Raw genomic sequence first — 25,736 nt, 5'->3', positions numbered from 1 at the left:
CACGGTTAGTATCAATGCAAGTACTAGAGGAAGTGTAAGCTTCAATGTTAGAGCAACAAGGCAAGGAAAGTAATTCATCACACGAGGTAGCAACATTATGAGTAGACAAATTACGAGGACTAGCACATGGAAATATAGTACTTTGACTAGAAGTAGTGCCATTGTCCACATGAGGCTCACTTGATGTTACTTTGGTGATGATAGCCTCATGAGCTAACTTTTGCACATTATGGGATGTTAGAAGAACGGCATGAGAGCTTGTGAGAATTACATGGTTTTCTTCCAACTTCCCATAATTGCTAGTTAGTAAATCAAGTTGAGCACGTAGCTCAACATTCTCCTTCAATGTTGATACTTCAAAAGAGATAGGGTTAGATGTACAAGTATCATCAACAATATGAGAGGAGTAAGTAGCGATTAGAGACTTCTCATGAGTAGATTGAAGTTCCTCATATATCTTAGAGGTTTTGACGAGCTCTCCCTTGACATTCTTGCATTCAAGGAGAAGGACCTCAAAATCCCTTTTAAGTTTATCATGAGCAACTTCAATCTCTCCTTTTGAAGATCTTAAGTCTCTACATGCTTGATGACTCTTCTCAAATTCATGTTCAAGTTGTTTACTTTTAGCTTGTTCATGATTAAGTGAATCATTACAATTTTCAAAGTAAGCAAGAACATCTTGGAACCTTTGAAGAGCGTTATTTTTAGCTTTATGAAGAATTTTACTGATCACATAGATATTTTCAGTCAAGTCATCATCATCATCCTCATCGCAAATATCATCGTTATTGCACAGGGAAGATGATACCTCAATATTACCTCTTGCCATGAGGCACATGTGAACTGGAGGAGTTGATGATGATTCTTTTGGTGAATCAGATTCTTCATTAGTCAAAAGTACTTCATATTTCTTGATTTCCCCTAAATGATTAGTCATAGAACAACTAGGTAGAAACAAGATATTTTGATCAAGAGGACACGGGAGAGTAGACATATCACCACAGACATTTGTCGAGGGATCTTTAGGTGAAATGCATGACCTATCATCACAATAATTTACACTATGTGTGGTGCTAGATATGCTCATGTCCATAGAGGCTATGACATTTTCATCAACATATATTTCTTCACTCACCATGTCATTACCTTGTGAGATTGCAGATGCTGAGGTGTGCAAGCAATCGGGTATGGAAGTAGTGGTGGACTCTTTATGACCGAAAAGAGTGAAGAGCTCATGCACCAACTCCTTCATCATAATATCGTCTTCATCAAGATTGGACCCACCATATATATATCTTCAAGTTTAGTCCAAACTTCATGAGCTGACTTGCAAGACGAGATAGACTTAAACGCTTCAGGACTTATGGTTCGATGAATGGCAAGAAAAGCCTCACAATCAAGATACATTTCAGTAGTAGATGAAGATGCATCATCCTTTTTGTCGGCAATCCCTACAAGAACAATTCATAAAGTATTTGGGCCCATGGCCCGAAAGTGATGAAGCATATGGATTCTCCATAGGGTATAATTTGTGCCATCAAAGTCAAAGGTGCCATTGTGCACTAATCCAATAGTCGACATTGATACTCTCTAGGTTGTGAAACCTAATTAAAGAGAGACCTAGCTCTGATACCAATTGAAAAGACCTCGATGAAGCCTAGAGTGGGGGGGGGGGGGGGTGAATAGGCTATTTAAAAACTTCTTCGGATTTGGCTTAAACCTAATGCGGAAATAAACTAAGAAGATACTTGTCAAGCACAAATCCGAAATGCACTAGGCACTGCAACGTGTATCAACAACACGATCTACCAAGATGGACACAATATAGTTACTAACAAGCACAAGTAAGTTACACAAACTTACTTGAGCTATATCACACGACAAGTAGGTGAACGACACAAGATACTAGATCACACTAGCACACGATATATCAAAAGCTGCAAGTGTGAACGTGTGGATATAGAAGGTATGCTTGAATGATTAATCTTGTACAAGAAATAGCCAACACAATATAATGAGCACAAACAATATGCAATGTATGTATGCTCAAGTAACACAAGTAAACCACAAGTAAGGAGTTAGGGTTAAGGATAACCAAGGTCACTGAGACGAAGATGTATCCCGATGTTCACTTCCTTGGAGGAAAGCTAGTCACCGTTAGAGAGGTGGATGTTACCACGAAGGCACACCAACGCCACGAAGGCTCACCCTATTCTCCCTTTGAGATAACACCACGAAGGCGTTTCTCAACCACTAGTGGTAAGCCTTTGAGGTGGCTTCCAAACCCTCACAAACTTTTCCGGGGGGGTAATCAAACGGATTGATTCCTCTCCGAAGAAATCCTACCGCCTAGGAGTCTCCAACATCCAAGAGTAACAAGATCACGGGGAATGCTCAAGACTTGCTCAAATCTCAAATAGCTTGGGTTGAGAGAAGGAGAGGGAGACGATCTACCTTTTGATTGGAACAACTCTCAAGGGGGCTCACAAATGCTCTTGGGATCTAAGATTTGGTGTGAGCAAATGTGTGTGAGGTAGAAATGAGTTCTTATGAGGATAAGGCTGTGTTGGGGCACCCTCTCACGAAGTGGGAGGGGGGGTATTTATAGTGGGGAGAGAAAAACAGCCGTTGGGGACACTTTAAGTCACACAGGGGTCGGACATACGACAGTTCACGGATGTCCGGGCATCCACAAGGGGTCGGACGTCCGACAGGGGTCGGACGTCCGAGGGCTGTAAATATATCTGGAACCACTGTGGAGTTGAACATGGACGGACGTCCGGAGAAGGCCGGAAGTCCGAGTTATTCGACTCAAACTTCTCTGGTGCAAGATTCCGGATTTCCGAAAGGGGACGGACGTCCGGCCCTCGGACGTCCGGAGGGAGCCGGAAGTCCGAGTTATATGGCTCAAGTTTCTGTGGTGCAAAGCTCCGGATTTCCGAAGCTGGTCGGACGTCTGGAGGGAGCCGGAAGTCCGAGTTATATGGCTCAAGTTTCTCTAGTGCATAGTTCTGGATTTCCGAAGCTGGTCGAACGTCCGGGCCTCGGACGTCCGGAGGAGGCCGGATGTCCGAGGCACTCGTCGTGTTTTCTGATAACAACAGAGCAGTGGAGATGTGGTAAGAGCAGAACAGTGGATATCTAGTTTGAGCAAGTTCATCACAAAACCTGTGATCCCCTCTTAATAGTGCGGGATCCCTAAAGACTCAAGAATTATAAAAGGGGTACCGACGATCCATACTTGAGTGTATACTTTTATTCGCTGATCATCACTCCGCACCACTAACGTCAAAGGAACTGATACCTTTGAGTTAGCCCTTTCACTTGAGCTTGATGTTGTTGTTCCTTCTTGGCTCAAGTTGAAAGCAAGACATGATGAAGTCTTCAAGGAGCTCTCCCATACACAATGTGGAAAGCCTAGCTTATGTATTCATCTTCATTTGTCCACCATGTGAACATCCACAAGAATCAAGCATGTAGTGCTGAGGAATGCTTATCTTGATCTTGTCCTTGTTAGCACATGAGCTTGTCCTTATCAACACATGATCATTAACAATAGTTTCAATGATATATTCGTGCTGATCCACTTGAACTTGCACACCACAATCTTGATGACGATCACCACTTGATGTCATCCTTCATGAGTTGTATGAGATCTTCCTTTTGACGCAAGCCCATGGAAGCACACCTAACCCCCACATAGGAGTCTCACAAAGACCATGGGTTAGTACACAAACATGTAGTGGACAATGCTTACCATACCATGGGATCACTTGATCCCTCTCGGTACATCTTATACGCTTTGTGTGTTGATCATCTTGATTTACTCTTTGTCTGAGATCTTGATCAACCTAGTGTCTCTATGACCATTCTTTGGATAATACCTTGAATACCATCTTGATCATCATATAAACTCCTTGAACCCAACAGATGAACTTCAAGAAGTGCCTATGGACAAATCCTATAAATATAACTTAAGGCAACCATTAGTCCATAGGAATTGTCATCAATTACCAAAACCACATATGGAGATATATGCTCTAACAGATAGTAGCAATTATGCGGACTGGGTCCATAAACTAAGGATTGTCCTCATTGCTGCGCAGAAGGCTTATGTCCTTAATGCACTGCACGGTGTGCTGAACCTCGAGCGTCGTCTGTGGATGTTGCGAACATCTCACATACATGTTTTTGATGACTACGTGATAGTTTAGTGTGTAATGCTAAACGGCTTAGAGTTGAGGCGCTGAAGATGTTTCGAACGTCGCGGGACATACGAGATGTTCCAAGAGATGAAATTGGGATTTCAGGCTCGTGCCCTTGTTGAGAGGTATGAGACCTCCGACAAGATTCTTTGTCTACAAAGTAAGGGAGAAAATCTCAATCGTTGAGCATGTACTCAGATTATCTGAGTGCTACAATCACTTGAATCGAGTGGGAGTTAATCCTCCGGATGAGATAGTGATGGTTCTTCAAAGTCACTGCCACCAAGCTACTGGAGCTTCGTGATGAACTATAACGTATCAGGGATAGAGATGATGATCCTTGAGTTATTCGTGATGTTTGACACCGCGAAGGTAGAAATCAAGTAGGAGCATCAAGTGTTGATGGTTAGTAAAATCACTAGTTTCGAGAAGGGCAAGGGTAAGAAGGGATACTTCATGAAAGGCAAACCAGTTGCCGCTCTAGTGAAGAAACCCATGGTTAAACCCAAACCCGAGACTAAGTGTTTCTATTATGAGTGGAACGATCAGTGGAATGGAACTACCCTAGTTACTTGGTAGATGAGAAGGCTGCCGTAGTCGACAAAAGTATATTGGATATACATGATATTGATGTGTACTTTACCAGTACTCCTAGTATCACCGGGGTATTAGATACCGGTTCAGTTGCTAAGTGTTAGTAACTCAAAATAAAAGCTACGGAATAAACAGAGACTAGCTAAAAGTGAGGTGATGATGTGTGTTGGATAGCTCTCCTTTCCATGTCTTTTGTTACCATATGCATTATATTCTGAAAGGGAAGGAGTAAGAAATTAGCACAGTACTCAGTATTAGTCCAGGCCCAGATAGCAACAAACACCATATAAGCCCAGGCAGCCTGGTCAGCCTAATTTCATTCGATTTTCAGGCCCAGACCTGTCACCTATTTTTCCCGCATGGAGCCCAGGTGACCCAACCAAACAGGCCCTCTCACCGCCGCTCCCGATTACTTCAGCCGCCGGCCGCCGCCACTGCCGCCATCCTCGGCTAGAGCTTCTCCATCCCCTACCCCTACAGACCGCGATCTCCTCCTGAACCACCGGCCGGGACTGCCGCTCCGCTTGCTCTCCCACGTTGGAGATCCGCCCCGAGCGACCTTTGTCTTTCTGGGTAAACCCTAGTCTCAATTGATCTTTGTTTTTCTTTCGTCTGTGCTGCGAAAAATCGAGGCTCTTCTAGGGACTCCGCGCGCCCCGTATGGAGCCTGCTGTTGCCAGTGTCTTTGGGGGTTCTTCCGTCCGTCGACGTTTGTGTCGATACGCTGGTTGTATGCTTGGGATCTCGGAGCTTGTAGGATTCTCATTTGGAGCGTAGAACTGGGCGCTAGATCCCTTTTGTTTATTTACGTATTATTTATTTTGAGATGCGCCAGAGAATTATTTGATCTTGCTGTCCGGAATGTGCTGCCCGTTGCTTTGTTGTAGTTTTGGTGATGTAGATTTACTCCTTCTGTATCCATCTCATACGCCCAATCTTTTGGGCCAAACATTTTCCTAAACTGCAGTGTAGTTTGTCGAGAATACAAATGAAATATGTTCTTATCCATGAGCTAGCTATGCTCAAAGGAGTCACATGCAGAGATCTAATTTTATTTTGTCGCTCTCCATGCTGTTTCAGGCAGAAAGCGCAAACCCGGAAACAAGGAAGACAGCGCCACATCTACATTTACACTCCCACGCGCGAAGCCGGCGGTGGTGGAGGAAGCAGCGGCAGACCATGTCGTCGTCGTTGGCACTGGCACCGGCTGCAGTACGTGAGATGCAGCGCGACCTCGAGTCCCAGGCCAACGTCCTCAGCAAGATCCAGAAAGGCACGTGCGCTTTCCTGGCCGGCAAATCCTGAGAAAAGGGGAGAGGAACCCGTCCCTCCCACCTCGCAACCCTAACTCTATCTCTTCTGCTCCCCTCGCAGACATCTCCAAGAACCACGAGGTCCGCAAGCAGTTCACCATCCAGGTCGGCGAGAACGAACTCGTCCTCAAGGCACGAACCCGCGCTTCCTTGGTTCAACTCCGTTCCGATTGGTGATTTGTGTGAGTACCTGGTTTGATCTAGTTTGGCTTTGTGCGTAGGAGCTGGAGCTGCTGAATGAAGGGGCGAACGTGTACAAGCTGATCGGGCCAGTGTTGGTCAAGCAGGACGTCGCGGAAGCGAAGGCCAACATCAAGAAGCGCATCGAGTACATCTCGGCTGAGCTGTGAGTGGCTATGAACTGATCTGTATCGGTTTTGAATTGTTTTGATGCTGTGATGAAGGTGGGGAATTACTTTCTTTGCAGAAAGAGGATGGATCGGGCACTTAAGGACTTGGAGGAGAAACAGAATAGCAAGAAGGAATCAGTATGTTACTGTTTTCTTATCAATTTTGTTTGGGCTACTTGACCACATAAGGAAAACCATTAGAAGATGATATGTGGAACTTGCCTAGATTAATTTTTGGTATGTGAAAACCGTTAGGACTTGTTTGGAGTGCGGGAGCAACTGTAATTGTCTTGGTAAACCATATGTTCTGTCATCTCTCTGACTTTTTTGAACAACATAGTTATGGTGTCATTGAATTTGTAGAGCTGCACAATGCTAACATGTGTGGCATTTTCTAAACTTTGTCTGTATAGTGTATAGTGCATTAGTTTGAAATTTTTTAAGTTGAGCTGGGTACAGTGACACTGATGGAAATTGAAAAATGACAATGACATTGTTCGAGAAATATGATAATGATGTGAGGTAATAAAGAGGGAAACTACATATGGCCCTGAGTGGAGAGGAAATTATGGAGGAAGTAGACAGGGTTAAAATAATTCCACCATTATTAAGATTTATGAGAGGATTTAGTGCATGACAGAGAACCAAATGGTGTGACAAAACATGGTAGTACTTGTATATATATACTGTGACCTCATGCTACCTTGTTTCCTTATTTCATTATCTATTTCTAAACTTAATCCGGCTAGCTAGGATTATTTGGCAGTAGCCATCACATGACCAAATCTCTGCACTACTTAAGGTGACATCAATTTTGTACTCCGTCAAATGTCAAGCTTGCCTGACTGTTATCCGCACCATGTCAGTACCATTCCGGCGGCAGTTCCGGTTTGACTCTTGGTATAGAATGGTTTGGTAGCAGGCTAATCCAGTGCGCTATTCCAGGGGAAAAATAATCAGATTTATACATAAAACAACAAGGTTCTGGTTCCCGGGCTTGAATTCAACTTGGAAATCAAACCCAAGCAGCTTGCTGCCCCAGTGATGCTGTGGTATCGTACACAAACGCTGCTCAAGCAAAAATTTCAAACTGTAATGATCTATATGTACCACAAACGTCCGCCCCATGGGTATGGTTGCCGGTGCCACACATGTCAAGGCCCATGAGCTCCCTCTCATAGGCTGCTAGTTTGGCATGTGGCCAGCGGCCCTTTACCTTGATGCAAAATAACCCCGAACCTGCTGCCAGATGCATCACATTCCACCAAAAGTTGAGGGCGAAATCAGGGGGGTGCAGCACGGGCCCTGTGGTGAGAGCGGTCTGCAAGGAAGCAAAGGTTGTGGTGGCCTCAGTCGTCCATGCAAATGCCTCCTTCTGGAGGAGCCTGGTGGAGTGGTGGGGCTTGCAGCGATGGTGCCAGTGTCACGGTTGAATTTACACTAGTAGCCAGCTAATCCTAAGAAGCCACACACTGCCCATACAGACTTGGGTGCCGGCCAATCAGCTACAGCCTGCACCTTTTGTTGATCTATAGCCACACCCTTGAATGAAATCATGTGCCCGAGATATGCGACAGTGGTCTCGCCGGAAGAGCACTTAGAGCACTTGATGAAGAGGTGCTGTTGATGCAGTATGAGGAGGACCACACAAACATGTCGGAGGTGTTCTGACCAAGAGGTGCTGTGTAGGATGGAACAGCTGCTTCCTATTCATGTGAGCGGTAGTGGAGAAAAGTTGTGTGGAGGCGATAGATCTGGAAAATGCAAATCGCGTTTTCCTATTTCCCCCATCCAAATAGCATATACTTGCCTTAACAGAAAAATTAACCAAAACTTCTTTTCCTAAAAATCCTCTGAAAACTTGTTTTCCAAAATCTCACATCTAATTATCAGTATCCAAACAAACCACTTCGGCCCTATTCGGTTCACATGAATCCAAGAACGCAGGAATATGAAAAATCTAGAATTAAATGGCATAACATGTTGAAGTATATATGCCTGTTGGTTACTGGAAATAGATGAATACGGAATAGGAGTAATTTTATTTCTTCGAAAGATTAGGTGTGCCCCATAGTAGTCATAGAAACAAAAGAAAATCTCTATGAGGTTGAATCCAACAGAAATATTCCTTTGGAATTGCATGCAAAGTAGTCCCAAGATTTTATGGGTTCTAATCCTATAAATCAAATAAGCTTTGAAATAGGGACAATATAATAGATTGCTTTGAATAAAAGAGGCCCTTAAGTTCTACCTCCATGATGGTCATCCTCATCACGATCATTCACTGCTGTACCATGAAATTAGCTACCCGCAATAACGTATGACTGTATTCAGTTAACTCTGTGATGCTTGGAAGAATTGTCCAGCTTCTTTTTGTTAATGTATTTTTGCTAAGCAGATAATCAGGCTGCAACAGAAGATGCAGGCCGTACAAGCGAAGGCGCAGGCGTAAATGAAGGGATCCCTGCATTAGGTCCTTTGTCCTCCCATATGTTGGGTCTGTACAAGGAGAAGTTAGTTGCCTTGTGTTATCTATCCCCTAAAAAGGTGAAAGAGATCTCTAGTGTTCAGAGATTGAGAGATGTTCAAGGTGTGTGTAGTGAGAGATTTTGTTTGGGAATGGATGCTCGGTTGAAGATGTACCTCTTGCTGGTTTCCAGTGTGATATACTTGAATTGACTTTTGTTTTGAGAAGGAATTGAATCAATTTTCTCATGCACCATTTTATTTCTTCTATCTTTGCTTATGTTGATTAATAGATTCATTTTTGGCAATGATGTTGGAAAGTTTTTTTAATTTTGTGTGGGAGACATTGATATTTGAGTATGTGAATTTTGCCGGTTATCTTATATTTTTGAGATAATTTTGTCTAATGTCTTGGAGGGAGTGCTCCTATTCTGCGCTAAATAGGGCTCGCCTACTGCAAGGTGACTATTGCGAGATGGAACATCGTCTTGCTTTAAGGGTTTTGGTCTCATGACTGGCCCAATAAAGTGCTTTCGTGTGGTTTCTTGGGAGCAGTTTTGGGCAACCATGGGAGCACTTGAGGGTGGATCAAGGTATGAATGTGATACAGACATCTCTATCTATGAGAAGAGATGCAAATTTGGCTATTTTGCGAGAAAATTTGAGGAGTTGATCGGTCGACTTGACTCGTATATACACCAAATATTGAACATCAAAATCCTGTTATCCACCTAAATGTAGTTGATCGGCTACTCTACGACTGACCGTGTGGTTTGCACTTCCAAGTCGCCCCCGCACATAACCTGTGAAATTTGGTATCAACCGATAACCCAGAGGAGGAGGTGATACGGGAGTGCATGCATCGACTGAGTCCATTAGGCCAACTTCAGAGCACAACTCTAAACGGATGTCTGTTTGGTACGGGCAATGGGAGCGTGTTTGGGTCTTTTTTTGGGGTGACCGTGTGTCCAACATGTGGATGCATCCTTTGGTCGTATCCTGTTCGTCACGGTCAATATACCTATATATTCATATTTATCAATGTTTGCACGTTCAAATTGTCTTAAATAAAAATAGTTTTACAACCTAATCGAAAATTATCTCGAATAAAATAATTTTACAACCAAATCAAAATTGTCTTGAATAAATATAATGAACCAATATATCTATTGGTTGCCAATATGATTCCACATGTGCTCAACCAAGTCATTTAACAGCTCCAAATGAGTGTGCCAATCACGCACTTCATGATGAAATTGGATAAACTATTCAACGTGGCCGGTTCTTGGTGCAGGGGCTCAATATTTTTACCCTGAAAATCAAATCCTTGATCGAAGATGCTGTTATCACGCTCGTCCTTGACGATCATGTTGTGCATGATCACACAAGTAGTCATCACCTCCCAAAGCTTCCCTTTATTCAATGTCAGTGCAGGGTTTCGAACGATACCCCATCGGGATTGAAGCATACCAAAAGCACGCTCTACATCCTTTCTAGCACTCTCTTGCATTTGAGCAAATCTCTGTCTCTTCTCACCTTCGCGTTTTGAGATTGTCTTCACAAAAGTTGACCATCGAGAATATATACCATCAGCTAGGTAGTATCCCTTGTTGTAATGGTGGCCATTGACCTCAAAGTTGATAGGTGGGGAGTGGCCTTCTGCAAGCCTTGCGAAGACTGGAGAAAGATGTAGCACGTTGATATCATTATGAGAACCTGTCATGTAGAAGAAAGATGCCATATCCAAAGATCTTGCGAAGCCACCGCTTCTAATATGACAACACACGCTTTCACATGCCCCTTGTACTGGCCCTGCCAAGCAAATGAACTGTTCTTCCACTCCCAGTGCATACAATCTATGCTGCCAAGCATGCAGATGGCCGCAGTGCATTTCTGATAAGAGAAGAATCCAAGCTTGCCAAGGACATCCGTTTTGCACTCGAAGAATGGGTCATGACGAACCACTCCCTCTCGGATACGATTGAATACATGCCTTGCCATACGAAACGGCGGCAAAATTTCTCTGGTTTGAGGAGCGCGGTATTCTCAAAGTAATCGGCATAGAGCATGGCGTGGCCTCTCTCTCTGTTGCGGTTCAAGTTGGGAGCACGACCCGGGACTGACCCCTGTACGGAGGCCACTGCCTTTCAATGTGGTCGTGAACGACCAGTGCAGCCACCACAAGATCTTCGTCATCCGAGGACGAATCATCCGATGAACACATGAAGTGGTTGAAGAAAAAAACATCTTCACTGTCCATACCTTTATGGGCAAAGTGTCAAACACCTTACGGTCGTGGTGGCAAAGAGGCCGGGAAGATCATCTTCATGCAGCAGGGGCGTTTGGCGGCCGGCTACAAGTCGCTTTGGAGCACCCGACGGAAGCTGTCGTGGTCGACACGCGTCGTCGGCGGTCGTATCCCCTCTGGCACCGGATACGACCGCGACATCCAAAACTCCTACGAAAGCGCGGGCATGATGGCGGCCATGGCGAGACGTGGTTTGGTATGGACGGTCGGGGGGTGAGTAGTGAGGAGGCGGCCGGAAAAATAGTGGCAGCGCCAACGACACGGTGGGGGCGGGTGTTGGAAATATGCCCTAGAGGCAATAATAAAATGGTTATTATCATATTTCCTTGTTCATGATAATCGTCTATTGTTCATGCTATAATTGTATTAACAGGAAACAATAATACATGTGTGAATAAATAGATCACAACGTGTCCCTAGCAAGCCTCTAGTTGGCTAGCTCGTTAATCAATAGATGGTCATGGTTTCCTGATCATGGGCATTAGATGTCATTGATAACGGGATCACATCATTGGGAGAATGATGTGATGGACAAGATCCAATCCTAAGCATAGCACTGGATCGTATTGTTTGTATGCTAAAGCTTTTCTAATGTCAAGTGTCTTTTCCTTCGACCGTGAGATTGTGCAACTCCCGGATACCGTAGGAGTGCTTTGGGCGTATCAAACGTCACAACGTAATTGGGTGACTATAAAGGTGCACTACGAGTACCTCCGAGAGTGTCTGTTAGGTTGGTACGAATCGAGATCGGGATTTTTCACTCCGTGTGACGGAGAGGTATCTCTGGGTCCACTCGGTAGAACATCATCATGAGCTCAATGTGACTAAGGAGTTAGTCACAGGATGACGTGCTACGGAACGAGTAAAGAGACTTACCGGTAACGAGATTGAACAAGGTATAGGCATACCGACGATCGAATCTCGGGCAAGTTCTATACCGACAGACAAAGGGAATTGTATATGGGATTGATTGAATCCTTGACATCGTGGTTCATCCGATGAGATCATCGTGGAACATGTGGGAGCCAACATGTTCGGAGTCCTGGATGAGATCCCGAACATCACGAGGAGCTCCGCAATGGTCCGGAGGTAAAGATTGATATATAGGATGGATGGGTTTGGACGCCGGAAATGTTTCGGGCACCACCGGCAAAGTGTTGGGACCACCGGAAGGGTTCCAGAGGCCCACCGGGAGGGGCCACAAGCTCCGGAGGGCTACGTGGGCCAAGTGCGGGAGGGAACCAGCCCCTTGGTGGGCTGGTGTGCCCCCGACACCCAGCCCATGCGCACCAAAGAGGGAGGCAAGGGAAACCCTAGGCGCTGGTGGGCCTAAGGCCCACCTAGGGGTGCGCCCCCCTCTCCCTACCCTGGCCGCCGCCCCCTCTCAAATCTGGGCTGCCACACCACCTAGGGGGGGAACCCTAGGGGTGGCGCACCCCTCCCCTCCTCCTATATATAGAGAGGGTTTTGGGGCTGTTTTGCACACAGTTTTCCCTCTCCCTCGGCGCAGCCCTGCTCCCCTCCTTCCTCCTCTCCCACGGTGCTTGGCGAAGCCCTGCTGGGAGACCTCGTCTCTCCATCGACACCACGCCATCGTGCTGCCATAGATCTTCCCCAACCTCTCCCTCCTCCTCGTTGGATCAAGGTGCGGGAGACGTCACCGGGCTGCACGTGTGTTGAACGCGGAGGTGTCGTGGTTCAGCACTAGATCGGAATAACACCGCGATCTGAATCGCCGCGAGTACGACTCCATCAACCGCGTTCTTGCAACGCTTCCGCTTAGCGATCTTCAAAGGTATGAAGATGCACTCACCCCTCTCTCATTGCTGGTCTCTCCATAGGAAGATCTGAATATGGCGTAGGAAAATTTTGAATTTATGCTACGTTACCCAACAGTGGCATCCGAGCCAGGTTTTCTATGCGTAGATTCTATGCACGAGTAGAACACAAAAGGTTGTGGGCGATGATTTGTCAATTGCTTGCCGCTATTAGTCTTATTCTTTTCCGGCGGTATTGTGGGATGAAGCGGCCCGGACCGACCTTACACGTACACTTACGTGAGACAGGTTCCACCGACAGACATGCACACCGTGCATAAAAGTGGCTAGCGGGTGTCTGTCTCTCCCACTCTAGTCGGATTGGATTTGATGAAAAGGGTCCTTATGAAGGGTAAATAGCTTTGGCATATCATCGTTGTGGCTGTCACGTAGGTAAGAAGGCGTTCTTGCTAGAAACCCAAATCAGCCACGTAAAACTTGCAACAACAATTAGAGGACGTCTAACTTGTTTTTGCAGGGTTTGACATGTGATGTGATATGGACAAAGTTGTGATGTTGCATGTGTGATGTATGAGATGATCATGCTATTGTAATAGGATTCATGACTTGCATGTCGATGAGTATGACAACCGGCAGGAGCCATAGGAGTTGTCTTAATTTATTGTATGAGATGCAACACCATGTGTTTACTACTTTTACTTCATTGCTAACAGTTAGCTATAGTAGTAGTGGTAGTAGTAGTTGGCATGACGACTTCACGGAGACACAACGATGGAGATCATGGTGTCACACCGGTGACAATGATGATCATGCGATGCCTGAAGATGGAGATTGAAAGAGCAAAGATGATAATGGCCATATCATGTCACTATATGATTGCATGTGATGTTTATCATGTTTTTCATCTTATTGGTTAGAACGACGGTAGCATAATAAGATGATCCCTCTTAAAAATTTCGAGAACGTATTCCCCTAAGTGTGCACCGTTGCGAAGGATCGTTGTCTCGAAGCACCACGTGATGATCGGGTGTGATAGATTCTAATGTTCGCATACAACGGGTGTAAGCCAGATTTACACACGCGAAACACTTAGGTTGACTCGACGAGCTTAGCATGTACATACATGACCTCGAATACAAGAGACCTAAAGGTCGAACATGAGTTGTATGGTTGAATATGATCAGCATGAAGTTGCTCACCATGACGACTAGTCCGTCTCACGTGACGATCGGACACGGGTTAGTCAACATGGATCATGTATCACTTAGATGACTAGAGGGATGTCGATTTAAGTGGGAGTTCATACTTAATTTGATTAAATGAACTTAATTGTCATGAACTTAGTCTAAAAGTTGTCTTTATAAATATTGTAGACGGCCAACGTCAACCTCAATTTCAACGCATTCCTAGAGAAAAACAAGCTGAAAGATGATGGTAGCAACTATGCGTACTTGGTCCGCAACTTGAAGCTCATACTTGAAGCAGCTAAAAAGGCTTATGTCCTTGATGCGCCGCTAGGTGACCCTCCTGCTCCTGCAGCAGCCGAGGACATTCTGAACGTCTGGCAAACGCGGAGTGATGACTACTCTCTGATTAGGTGTGGCATGTTATACAATTTGGAAACGGGGCTCCAAAGGCGTTTTGAGCAACACGATGCATATGAGATGTTCCAAGAGCTGAAACTAGTTTTTCAAGCTCATGCCCGTGCCATGAGATATGAAGTCTCCGACAAGTTCTTTAGCTGTAAGATGCACGAGAACAGTTTTGTCAGTGAGCACATACTCAAAATGTCTGGGTTACACGGTCGTCTGACTTCACTTGGAGTCGAACTTTCGGATGACGCTATAATTGACAGAATCCTCCAGTCTCTCCCACCAAGCTACAAAGGTTTTGTGCTGAACTACAACATGCAAGGGATGGAAAAGACCATTCCCGAGTTGTACTCGATGCTCAAGTCTGCAGAAGTAGAAATCAAGAAAGAGCATCAAGTGTTGATGGTCAATAAGACCACCAGTTTCAAGAAAGACAAGGGTAAGAAGAACTTCAAGAAAGACGGCAAAGCCGTTGCCGCACCCGGTAAGCAAGATGCCGGGAAGAAGAAAAAGAATGGACCCAAGCCTGAGACTGAGTGCTTCTATTGCAAGGGAAAAGGTCACTGGAAGCGGAACTGCCCCAAGTACTTAGCGGACAAGAAGGCTGACAACGTTAAAGGTATATGTGATATACATGTTATTGATGTGTACCTTACGAGCGCTCGTAGTAGTTCCTGGGTATTTGATACCGGTGCTGTAGCTCACATTTGCAACTCAAAGCAGGAACTGCGGAATAAGCGGAGACTGGCCAAGGACGAGGTGACGATGCGCGACGGGAATGGCTCCAAGGTCGATGTGATCGCCGTCGGCACGCTGCCTCTACATCTACCGTCAGGATTAGTTTTAAACCTTAAAATTGTTATTTAGTACCAGCTTTGAGCATGAATATTGTATTAGGGTCTTGCTTAATGCGAGACGGCTACTCATTTAAGTCAGAGAATAATGGTTGTTCTATTTATATGAGTGATATGTTTTATGGTCATGCTCCGCTGGTGAATGGTTTATTCTTGATGAATCTCGATCGTGATGTTACACATATTCATAGTGTGAGTACCAAAAGATGTAAAGTTGATAATGATAGTCCCACATACTTGTGGCACTGCCGCCTTGGTCATATCGGTGTTAAGCGCATGAAGAAGCTCCATACTGATGGACTATTAGAGTCTCTTGACTTTGAATCATTTGACACATGCGAACCGTGCCTCATGGGCAAGATGACTAAGACTCCATTCTTAGGAATAATGGAGAGAGCGATCGACTTATTGGAAATAATACATACTGATGTGTGTGGTCCAATGAACGTTGAAGCTCGCGGTGGCTACTGTTATGTTCTCACTCTCATCGATGATTTGAGTAGGTATGGGTATATCTACTTGATGAAGCACAAACCTGAGACGTTTGAAAAGTTCAAGGAATTTCAGAGTGAGGTTGAGAATCAACATGACAGGAAAATTAAGTGTCTACGATATGATCGTGGAGGAGAATATTTGAGTCACGAGTTTGGCACACACCTAAGGAAGTGTGGAATCGTTTCACAACTGACGCCGCCTGGCACACCGCAACGCAACAGAGTGTCTGAACGTCGTAATCACACTTTATTAGATATGGTATGATCTATGATGTCTCTTACCGACTTACCGCTATCATTTTGGGGATACGCATTAGAAACTGCAGCATTCACTTTAAATAGGGCACCGTCTAAATCCGTTGAGACAACACCGTATGAACTATGGTTTGGCAAGAAACCTAAGCTGTCGTTTCTTAAAGTTTGGGGCTGTGATGCTTATGTGAAGAAACTTTAACCAGAGAAGCTCAAACCCAAAGCGGAGAAATGCGTATTCATAGGATACCCTAAGGAAACTATTGGGTATACCTTCTATCTTAGATTCGAAGGTAAAACCTTTGTTGCCAAGAAAGGATCCTTTCTAGAGAAAGAGTTTCTCTCGAAAGAAGTAAGTGGGAGGAAAGTAGAACTTGATGAGGTAATTACACCCCCTCTTGAACCGGAGAGTAGCGCGGCGCGAGAAATTGTTCATGTGGCGCCTACACCAACTGAAGAGGAAGTTAATGATGATGATCATGAAACTTTGGATCAAGTTGCCACTGAACCGCGAAGGTCCACAAAGGTACGCTCCGCACCAGAGTGGTACGGAAACCTTGTGATGGGAATCATGTTGTTAGACAACGGTGAACCTTCGAACTATGAAGAAGCAATGTCAGGCCCGGATTCCAACAAATGGCTTGAGGCTATGAAATCCGAGATAGGATCCATGTATGAGAACAAAGTATGGACTTTGGTGGACTTGCCCGATGATCGGCGAGCCATAGAAAATAAATGGATCTTCAAGAAGAAGACTGATGCAAACGGTAATGTGACCGTTTATAAAGCTCGACTTGTCGCAAAGGGTTTTCGAAAAATTCAAGGAGTTGACTACGAAGAGACTTTCTCTCCCGTAGCGAAGCTGAAGTCAGTTCGAATCATGTTAGAAATTGCCGCTTTTCATGATTATGAAATTTGGCAAATGGACGTCAAAACAACGTTCCTTAACGGGAATCTTAAGGAAGAGTTGTATATGATGCAACCAGAAGATTTTGTCAACCCTAAGGGAGCTAAGAAAGCGTGCAAGCTCCAGCGCTCCATCTATGGGCTGGTGCAAGCATCTCGGAGTTGGAACATTCGCTTTAATGAGGCGATTAAAGCGTTTGGGTTCGTACAGGTTTATGGAGAAGCCTGTCTGTACAAGAAAGTGAGTGGAAGCTCTGTAGCTTTCCTCATACTGTATGTGGATGACATATTATTGATGGGGAATAATATAGAGATGTTGGAGAACATAAAGGCCTATTTGAACAAGAGTTTTTCGATGAAGGACCTTGGAGAAGCTGCATACATATTAGGCATCAAGATCTATAGAGATAGATCGAGACGCCTCATAGGTCTTTTGCAAAGTACATACCTTGACAAGATATTGAAGAAGTTTAATTTGGAAAACTCAAAGAAGGGGTTCTTGCCAGTTTTGCAAGGTATGAGATTGAGTAAGACTCAGTCACCGACCACGGCATCAGATAGAGAGAAGATGAGTACTGTCCCCTACGCTTCAGCCGTAGGCTCTCTAATGTATGCCATGCTGTGTGATACGTCTCAAACGTATCTATAATTTTTGATGGTTTCACATTGTTATCTTGTCAACTTTGGATGTTTTGTTTACCTTTTATATCTTTTTTGGGACTAACTTATTAATTCAGTGCCAAGCGCCAGTTCCTGTTGTTTCTGTGTTTTTGACTCTTTTCAGATCTGATTTTGGAACGGAGTCCAAACGGAATAAAATCCCCGAAATAAATTTTTCCAGAATGGAAGAAGATCGGGAGGCTTGAGGGCCAATGCAGTGGGGCCACAGGGGCCCCACAAGCCCTGTTGCCGCGGCCAGGGGGGAGGCCACGACAACCAAGCTTGTGGCCCCCATGGCACTCCCGTGCCCTAGGTCTTTGGCCTATAAATTCCCTAAAGATCGAGAAAAAATCAGGGCATCCACGAAAACACTTTTCCACCGCCACAAGCTTCCGTTTCCGCGAGATCTCATCTGGAGACCCTTCCCGGTGCTCTGCCGGAGGGGACTTTGGAGTTGGAGGGCTTCTTCATCAACATCATCGCCCCTCCAATGACTCATGAGTAGTTCACTTCAGACCTACGGTCCGTAGTTAATAGCTAGATGGTTTCTTCTCTCTCTTGGATCTTCAATACAAAGTTCTCCATGATCTTCATGGAGATCTATCCGATGTAATCCTCTTTGGAGGTGTGTTTGTCGAGATCCGATGAATTGTGGATTTGTGATCAGATTATCTATGATATATATTTGAGTCTTTGCTGATTTCTTTTATGCATGATTTGATATCCTTGTAAGTCTCTCTGAGTCTTGGGTTTTGTTTGGCCAACTAGATCTATGATTCTTGCAATGGGAGAAGTGCTTGGTTTTGGGTTCATACCGTGTGGTGACCTTTCCCAGTGACAGAAGGGGCAGCAAGGCACACATCGTGTTGTTGCCATCAAGGGTAACAAGATTGGCTTTTATCGTAGATATGAGATTGTCCATCTACATCATGTCATCTTGCTTAAGGCGTTACTCTGTTCTCATGAACTTAATACTCTAGATGCATGCTGGATAGCGGTCGACGTGTGGAGTAATAGTAGTAGATGCAGAAATATCGGTCTACTTGTTTTGGACGTGACACCTATAGATATAATCATTGCCATAGATAACGTCACGACTTTGCGTGGTTCTATCAATTGCTCGACAGTAATTCGTTCACCCACCGTCTACTTGCTTTCATGAGAGAAGCCACTAGTGAACACTACGGCCCCCCGGGTCTATTCACACCTATCGTTTCCACTTTCGCTTTTACTTTGCTTTGTTTCTTTTTGCTTTCAGTTCTCACTTGGCAAACAATCTATAAGGGATTTACAACCCCTTCATAGCGTTGGGTGCAAGCTCTTTGTGTTTGTGCAGGTACTTGTGATAATCCTTCACTGGATCGATACCTTGGTTCTCAAAACTGAGGGAAATACTTACTGTCGCTATGCTACATCACCCTTTCCGCTTCAAGGGAACACCAATGCAAGGCTCCAAGGCCACGGGGGAATCCTTTGCATATTTGCCAAGGAAGTCCCTAAAGGCATAGCCGTAGCAGAAGGATTCCTGGTGCCGTTGCTGAGGAGTATCAAGACAAGAATAGTCTCCCATGAGCACGCTTGTTTCTGGCGCCGTTGGAAGGTCTTTTGTTGCAGTAGCAGAAGTATTTCTGGCGCCGTTGCCGTGGAAGGAGAGATCTATCCAAGTAGGTCTCACAAACTCATCTCTTGCATTTACTTTTTTTGCCAGTTGCCTCTCGTTTTCCTCTCGCCCATTTCACATTTGCCGTTTTCATTTGCCTTTCTCCTTTGCCGTTTTATTTTGACTTTTGCCTTTTTGCCGTTTTCCTTTGCCGATTTTCTTGCTTGCTTGTGTGCTTGTTTGTTTGCTGAAGTCATCATGGCTGAAAACACCAAACTTTGCGACTTTTCGAGTACCAATAATAATGATTTTATTAGTACTCTGATTGCTCCCGCCACTAGTGCGGATTCGTATGAAATCAATGCAGCTTTGCTGAATCTTGTTATGAAAGAGCAATTCTCTGGCCTTCCTAGTGAAGATGTCGCATCCCATCTCAATACCTTCATTGAGCTTTGCGATATGCAAAAGAAAAGAGATGTGGATAATGACGTGATTAAGTTGAAGCTTTTTTCCTTTCTCATGGCGAGATTGCGCAAAAAATTGGCTTTCTTTTTTGCCTAAAAATAGTATCAATTCTTGGGATAAGTGCAAATATGCTTACATATCCAAGTATTTTCCGCCGGCTAAGATTATCTCCTTACGTAACGATATCATGAATTTCAAGCAACTTGATCATGAACACGTTGCACAATCTTGGGAGAGGATGAAGTTAATGATTAGAAATTGTCCCGCTCATGGCTTGAGTTTGTGGATGATTATACAAATCTTTTATGCTGGTTTAAATTTCGCTTCTCGCAATATCTTGGACTCCGCCTCAGGTAAACGTTCATGGAAATCACGTTAGGAGACGCTACAAAACTCCTAGACAATATCATGACCAACTACTCTCAGTGGCACACTGAAAGGTCACGTGCTAGCAAAAAGGTACACGCTATAGAAGAAATTAACTCGCTTAGTGCTAAGATGGACGAGTTGATGAATTTGGTTGCTAGTAGAAACGCTCCTTTAGATCCTAATGAGATGCCACTATCTTCCTTGATTGAGAGTAGCAACGCTAGTTTGGACGTTAATTTTGTTGGTAGGAACAATTTTGGCAACAACAATGCTTTTAGAGGAAACTATGTTCCTAGGCCTTTTCCTAGTAACTCCTCTAACAATTATGGCAATTCCTACAACAACACTTATGGAAATCACAACAAATTACCCTCTGATTTAGAGACTAATATCAAAGAGTTCATCAACTCTCGAAAGATTTTCAATGCGTCCATAGAGGAAAAACTACTCAAAATTGACGATTTGGCTAAGAGCGTTGATAGGATGTCTTGTGATATTGATGCTTTGGAAGTTAGATGTGCTCCTCCCAAGGTCAACTTGGATGAAACTTTGAAAGCTATGCGTGTCTCCATGAATGAGAGCAAAGAAAGAACCGCCCAAATTCGCGCTAGGCATGAATGGTTTAAAAGGGTACGTTCTAGTGATGCAAATCACGAAGATCTTAAAGTGCTTGGTGTGACTCCTCTTGAATCTTTGTTTCCGCGTGTCAAACCTATCGATGAAGGGGCTGGATATGAATCCACTTTGGTTGAAAAACGCCCCAATGATTTAGAGTCCACCTATCTTGTTGATAAAGGTGTGGAGAGTGGAGTAGAAGAAATCAAAATTTTGGGTAGTAATGAAACTCCCACTTTGGATTTCAAGGAATTCAATTATGATAGTTGCTCCTTGTTTGAATTCATTTCTTTGATGCAATCCATTGCAAACTCTCCACATGCTTATAGCCAAAGCAAAGCCTTTACCGCGCATATCGTAGATGCTATGATGAAATCTCTTGAAGAGAAGATCAAACTAGAGGTCTCTATACCTAGAAAACTTCATGATGAGTGGGAACCTACTATCAAAATAAAGATAAAAAACTATGAGTGCAATGCTTTGTGTGATTTGGGCGCTAGTGTTTCCGCGATTCCAAAGTCTTTATGTGATATTCTTGGTTTTCATGAGATTGAAGAGTGTTCTCTTAATTTGCATCTTGCGGATTCTACTGTCAAGAAACCCATGGGAAGGATCGATGATGTTCTTATTGTTGCAAATAAGAACTATGTACCCGTGGATTTCATTGTACTTGACATAGATTGCAATCCTTCATGTCCCATTATTCTTGGTAGACCTTTCCTAAGGACTATTGGTGCTATCATCGATATGAAGGAAGGGAATATTAGATTTCAATTTCCTCTAAAGAAGAGCATGGAGCACTTCCCTAGAAATAAAATAAGATTGCCTTATGAATCTATGATGAGGGCTACTTATGGTTTGAGCACCAAAGATGACTATACGTGATTCCGTCACCTTTTGCCTAGCTAAGGGCGTTAAACAATAGCGCTTGTTGGGAGGCAACCCAACGAATCTATCCATTTTCTTTCTGTTTTGTGTTTTCCACACTTTCATAATTCTGTTATGATTGTTTTTTTGTGTTTCTTTTTGCGTTTGTGCCAAGCAAAACCGTTATGATTAGTCTTGGGGATGATCGTTTGGTCATGCTGGAAAAGACAGAAACTTTCTGCTCACGAAAAGAACTTTCATTTTTTTTCTGTTAGAGATTTTGAGTTGATTCTTTTTTCTACTGATTGCTACGCAAATTCTTCAGACCATAGTAATTGTTCAGAATTTTTGAAGTACCAGAAGTATACGAAGTATACAGATTTCTACAGACTGGTATGCTGTTAACATATTCTGTTTTTGTTGTGTTGGTTGCTTATTTTGATGAAACTATGGATAGTATCGGGGGGTATTAGCCATAGAAGATTGAAAATACAGTAACCCAATATCAACATAAGTAAAATTTAAGTTTGATACAGTACCTAAGGAAGTGGTGGTTTGCTTTCTTATACTAATGTTATCACGAGTTTCTGTTTAAGTTTCGTGTTGTGAAGTTTTCAAGTTTTGGGTGAAGTTCTTATGGACAAAAAGATAAAGAGTGGCAAGAGCTCAAGCTTGGGGATGCCCAAGGCAACCCAAGATGATTCAAGGATGCCATAAAAGCCTAAGCTTGGGGATGCCCCGGGAAAGCATCCCCTCTTTCGTCTTCAATCCATCGGTAACGTTACTTGGGGCTATATTTTTATTCACCACATGTTATGTGTTTTGCTTGGAGCGTCTTGTATCATAGGAGTCTTTTATTTTTGTTGTGTCACAATCATCCTTGCTGCACACCTAGATAGAGAGACATGCACTCACCGTGATTTTGTCGAGCTTCACTTATATCCTTTGGTAGACAATTCAACTCACATGTGCTTCACTTATATCTTTTGAGCTAGTTGATTTTGCTCTATGTGCTTCACTTATATCTTTTAGAGCACGGCGGTGCATGGCTTGGTAGTTGATCTATGCTATGAAAGTAGTCTCAAAAGGGGTAGTTATCCAAAGGGATATGAAAACTTCCACCTTCATGTGCATTGAATAGTTAGAGAAGTTTGATTCATCTCAATTAGTTTTGAGTTGTGGTTGTGGTAATATTGAAGTTATATTAGTAAGGTGTTGTGGATCTATAAATACTTGTGTGGAAGTTAGTGATTCCCGTAGCATGCACGTATGGTGAACCGCTATGTGATGAAGTCTGAGCATGATTAGTCTATTGATTGTCATCCTTTGTGTGGCGGTCGGGATCGCGCGATGGTTTATACCTACCAACCCTTCCCCTAGGAGTACGCGTTGAATTCTTTGTTTCAATTACTACTAAAACTTTTGCAACAAGTATATGATTTCCTCATGACTAATGTTGAGTCCATGGTTTAGATGCACTTTCACCTTCCACCATCACTATCTTCTTTAGTGCCGTGCAACTTTCGCCGGTGCACAAAACAACCCATATAGCCTCCCTCAAAACAGCCACCATACCTAACTACTATGTCTTTTTCAAAGCTATTCCGGATATATTGCCATACGACTACCACCATGACATGTGCCACCACTTCTACATTGCCATTGCATGATCGTAAGATAGCTAACATGATGTTTCCATTGATGTCTATGCCATGCTAGATCATTGTCACGGTACACTACCGAAGGCATTCCATATAGAGTCATCGTTGCTCTAAGTTTTGAGTTGTAAGTGTGATGATCATCATTGATGGAGCATTGTCCCATGTGAGGAAATAAAAGAGGCCAGCGAAGCCCATATACAAAAAGATGCCCACCAAAATAATAATAATAATAAAAAAAGAGGCCAAAGAGCCCACCAAAAAAAGAGAGAAAAAGAGAGAAGGGACAATGCTACCACCTTTCCACACTCGTGCATATTAAGCACCATGATCTTCATGATTGAGAGTCTCTCATTTTGTCACCACCATATAGCTAGTGGGAAATTTTCATTATATAACTTGGCTTGTATATTCCAATGATAGGCTTCCTCAAAATTGCCTTAGGTCTTCGTGAGCAAGCAAGTTGGATGCACCCCCACTAGTTTTCTTTAAGAGCTTTCACATACTCTTAGCTCTAGTGCATTATTTGTATGGCAATCCCTACTCATTCACGTTGATATCTATTGATGAACATCTCCATAGCTCATTGATATGCCTAGTCAATGTGATCATCTTTTCCTTGTTTGCCTTGCAACCTCGACCACACTCCACACCACTTATAGTGCTAAAACCATGGCTCACGCTCATGTATTGCGTGAGAGTCGAAAAAGTTTGAGAAAGTAAAGGTGTGAAAACAATTACTTGGCCAATACCGGGGTTGTGCATGATTTAAGTTCGTTGTGCAATGATGATAGAGCATAGCCAGACTATATGATTTTGTAGGGATAACTTTCTTTTGGCCTTGTTATTTTGAAAGTTCATGATTACCTTGCTAGTTAGCTTGAATTATTATTGTCTCCACGTCAATAGCAAACTATTGTTTTGAATCTAATGGATCTGAACATTCACGCCACATAAGAGGAGTTACAAAGGACATCTATACTAGGTAGCATGAAAGCATCAAAAATTCATTCTTTATCACTTCCCTACTCGAGGACGAGCAGGAGTTAAGCTTGGGGATGCTTGATACGTCTCAAACGTATCTATAATTTTTTATGGTTTGACGCTGTTATCTTGTCAACTTTGGATGTTTTGTTTACGTTTTATATCTTTTTTGGGACTAACTTATTAATTCAGTGCCAAGCGCCAGTTCCTGTTTTTTCTGTGTTTTTGACTCTTTTCACATCTGATTTTGGAACGGAGTCCAAACGGAATAAAATCCCCGAAATAATTTTTTTCAGAACGGAAGAAGATCGGGTGGCTTGAGGGCCAAGGCAGTGGGCCCACAGGGGGCCCACAAGCCCTATTGCCGCGGCCAGGGGGGAGGCCGCGGCAACCAAGCTTGTGGCCCCCCTGGCACTCCCCTGCCCTAGGTCTTTGGCCTATAAATTCCCTAAAAATCCAGAAAAAATCAGGGCATCCACGAAAACACTTTTCCGCCGCCGCAAGCTTCCGTTTCCGCGAGATCTCATCTGGAGACCATTCCCGGTGCCCTACCGGAGGAGACTTTGGAGTTGGAGGGCTTCTTCATCAACATCATTGCCCCTCCAATGACTCGTGAGTAGTTCACTTCGGACCTACGGGTCCGTAGTTAATAGCTAGATGGCTTCTTCTCTCTCTTGGATCTTCAATACAAAGTTCTCCATGATCTTCATGGAGATCTATCCGATGTAATCCTCTTTGGCGGTGTGTTTGTCGAGATCCGATGAATTGTGGATTTGTGATCACATTATCTATGATATATATTTGAGTCTTTGCTGATTTCTTTTATACATGATTTGATATCCTTGTAAGTCTCTCCGAGTCTTGGGTTTTGTTTGGCCAACTAGATCTATGATTCTTGCAATGGGAGAAGTGCTTGGTTTTGGGTTCATACCGTGTGGTGACCTTTTCCAGTGACAGAAGGGGCAGCAAGGCACACATCGTGTTGTTGCCATCAAGGGTAACAAGATGGGCTTTTATCGTAGATATGAGATTGTCCATTTACATCATGTCATCTTGCTTAAGGCGTTACTCTGTTCTCATGAACTTAATACACTAGATGCATGCTGGATAGCGGTCGACGTGTGGAGTAATAGTAGTAGATGCAGAAAGTATCGGTCTACTTGTTTTGGATGTGATGCCTATAGATATAATCGTTGCCATAGATAACGTCACGACTTTGCGCGGTTCTATCAATTGCTCGACAGTAATTCGTTCACCCACCGTCTACTTGCTTTCATGAGAGAAGCCACTAGTGAACACTACGACCCCCGGGTCTATTCACACCTATCGTTTCCACTTTTGCTTTTACTTTGCTTTGTTTCTTTTTTGCTTTCATTTCTCACTTGGCAAACAATCTATAAGGGATT

At 43.7% G+C, this 25,736-nt stretch overlaps 1 protein-coding gene across 1 annotated transcript; it reads left to right on the top strand.

Moving 5' to 3' along the window:
- Positions 1 to 5,157: 5,157 nt before the first annotated feature.
- On the top strand, positions 5,158 to 9,184 carry LOC123443016 (prefoldin subunit 6). Its single transcript, XM_045119231.1, has 6 exons — positions 5,158 to 5,372; positions 5,880 to 6,072; positions 6,174 to 6,244; positions 6,334 to 6,458; positions 6,540 to 6,600; positions 8,861 to 9,184. The coding sequence occupies exons 2-6, from the start codon at positions 5,979 to 5,981 to the stop codon at positions 8,912 to 8,914; spliced, it is 405 nt and encodes a 134-aa protein (XP_044975166.1). The 5' UTR covers positions 5,158 to 5,372; positions 5,880 to 5,978; the 3' UTR covers positions 8,915 to 9,184.
- Positions 9,185 to 25,736: the final 16,552 nt, after the last annotated feature.

The sequence above is a fragment of the Hordeum vulgare genome, chromosome 3H, assembly GCF_904849725.1.
Source record: "Hordeum vulgare subsp. vulgare chromosome 3H, MorexV3_pseudomolecules_assembly, whole genome shotgun sequence".
Lineage (NCBI taxonomy): Eukaryota > Viridiplantae > Streptophyta > Magnoliopsida > Poales > Poaceae > Hordeum > Hordeum vulgare.
This window is presented reverse-complemented; position numbering and strand designations above follow the sequence as displayed.

Coding starts and splice junctions, on each gene's coding strand:
- LOC123443016 (XM_045119231.1), top strand. CDS start 5,979: ATGTCGTCGTCGTTGGCACTGGCACCGGCTGCAGTACGTGAGATGCAG. Junction 6,073..6,173: donor CCTCAGCAAGATCCAGAAAG/GCACGTGCGCTT, acceptor CTCCCCTCGCAG/ACATCTCCAAGAACCACGAG. Junction 6,601..8,860: donor AGAATAGCAAGAAGGAATCA/GTATGTTACTGT, acceptor TTTGCTAAGCAG/ATAATCAGGCTGCAACAGAA.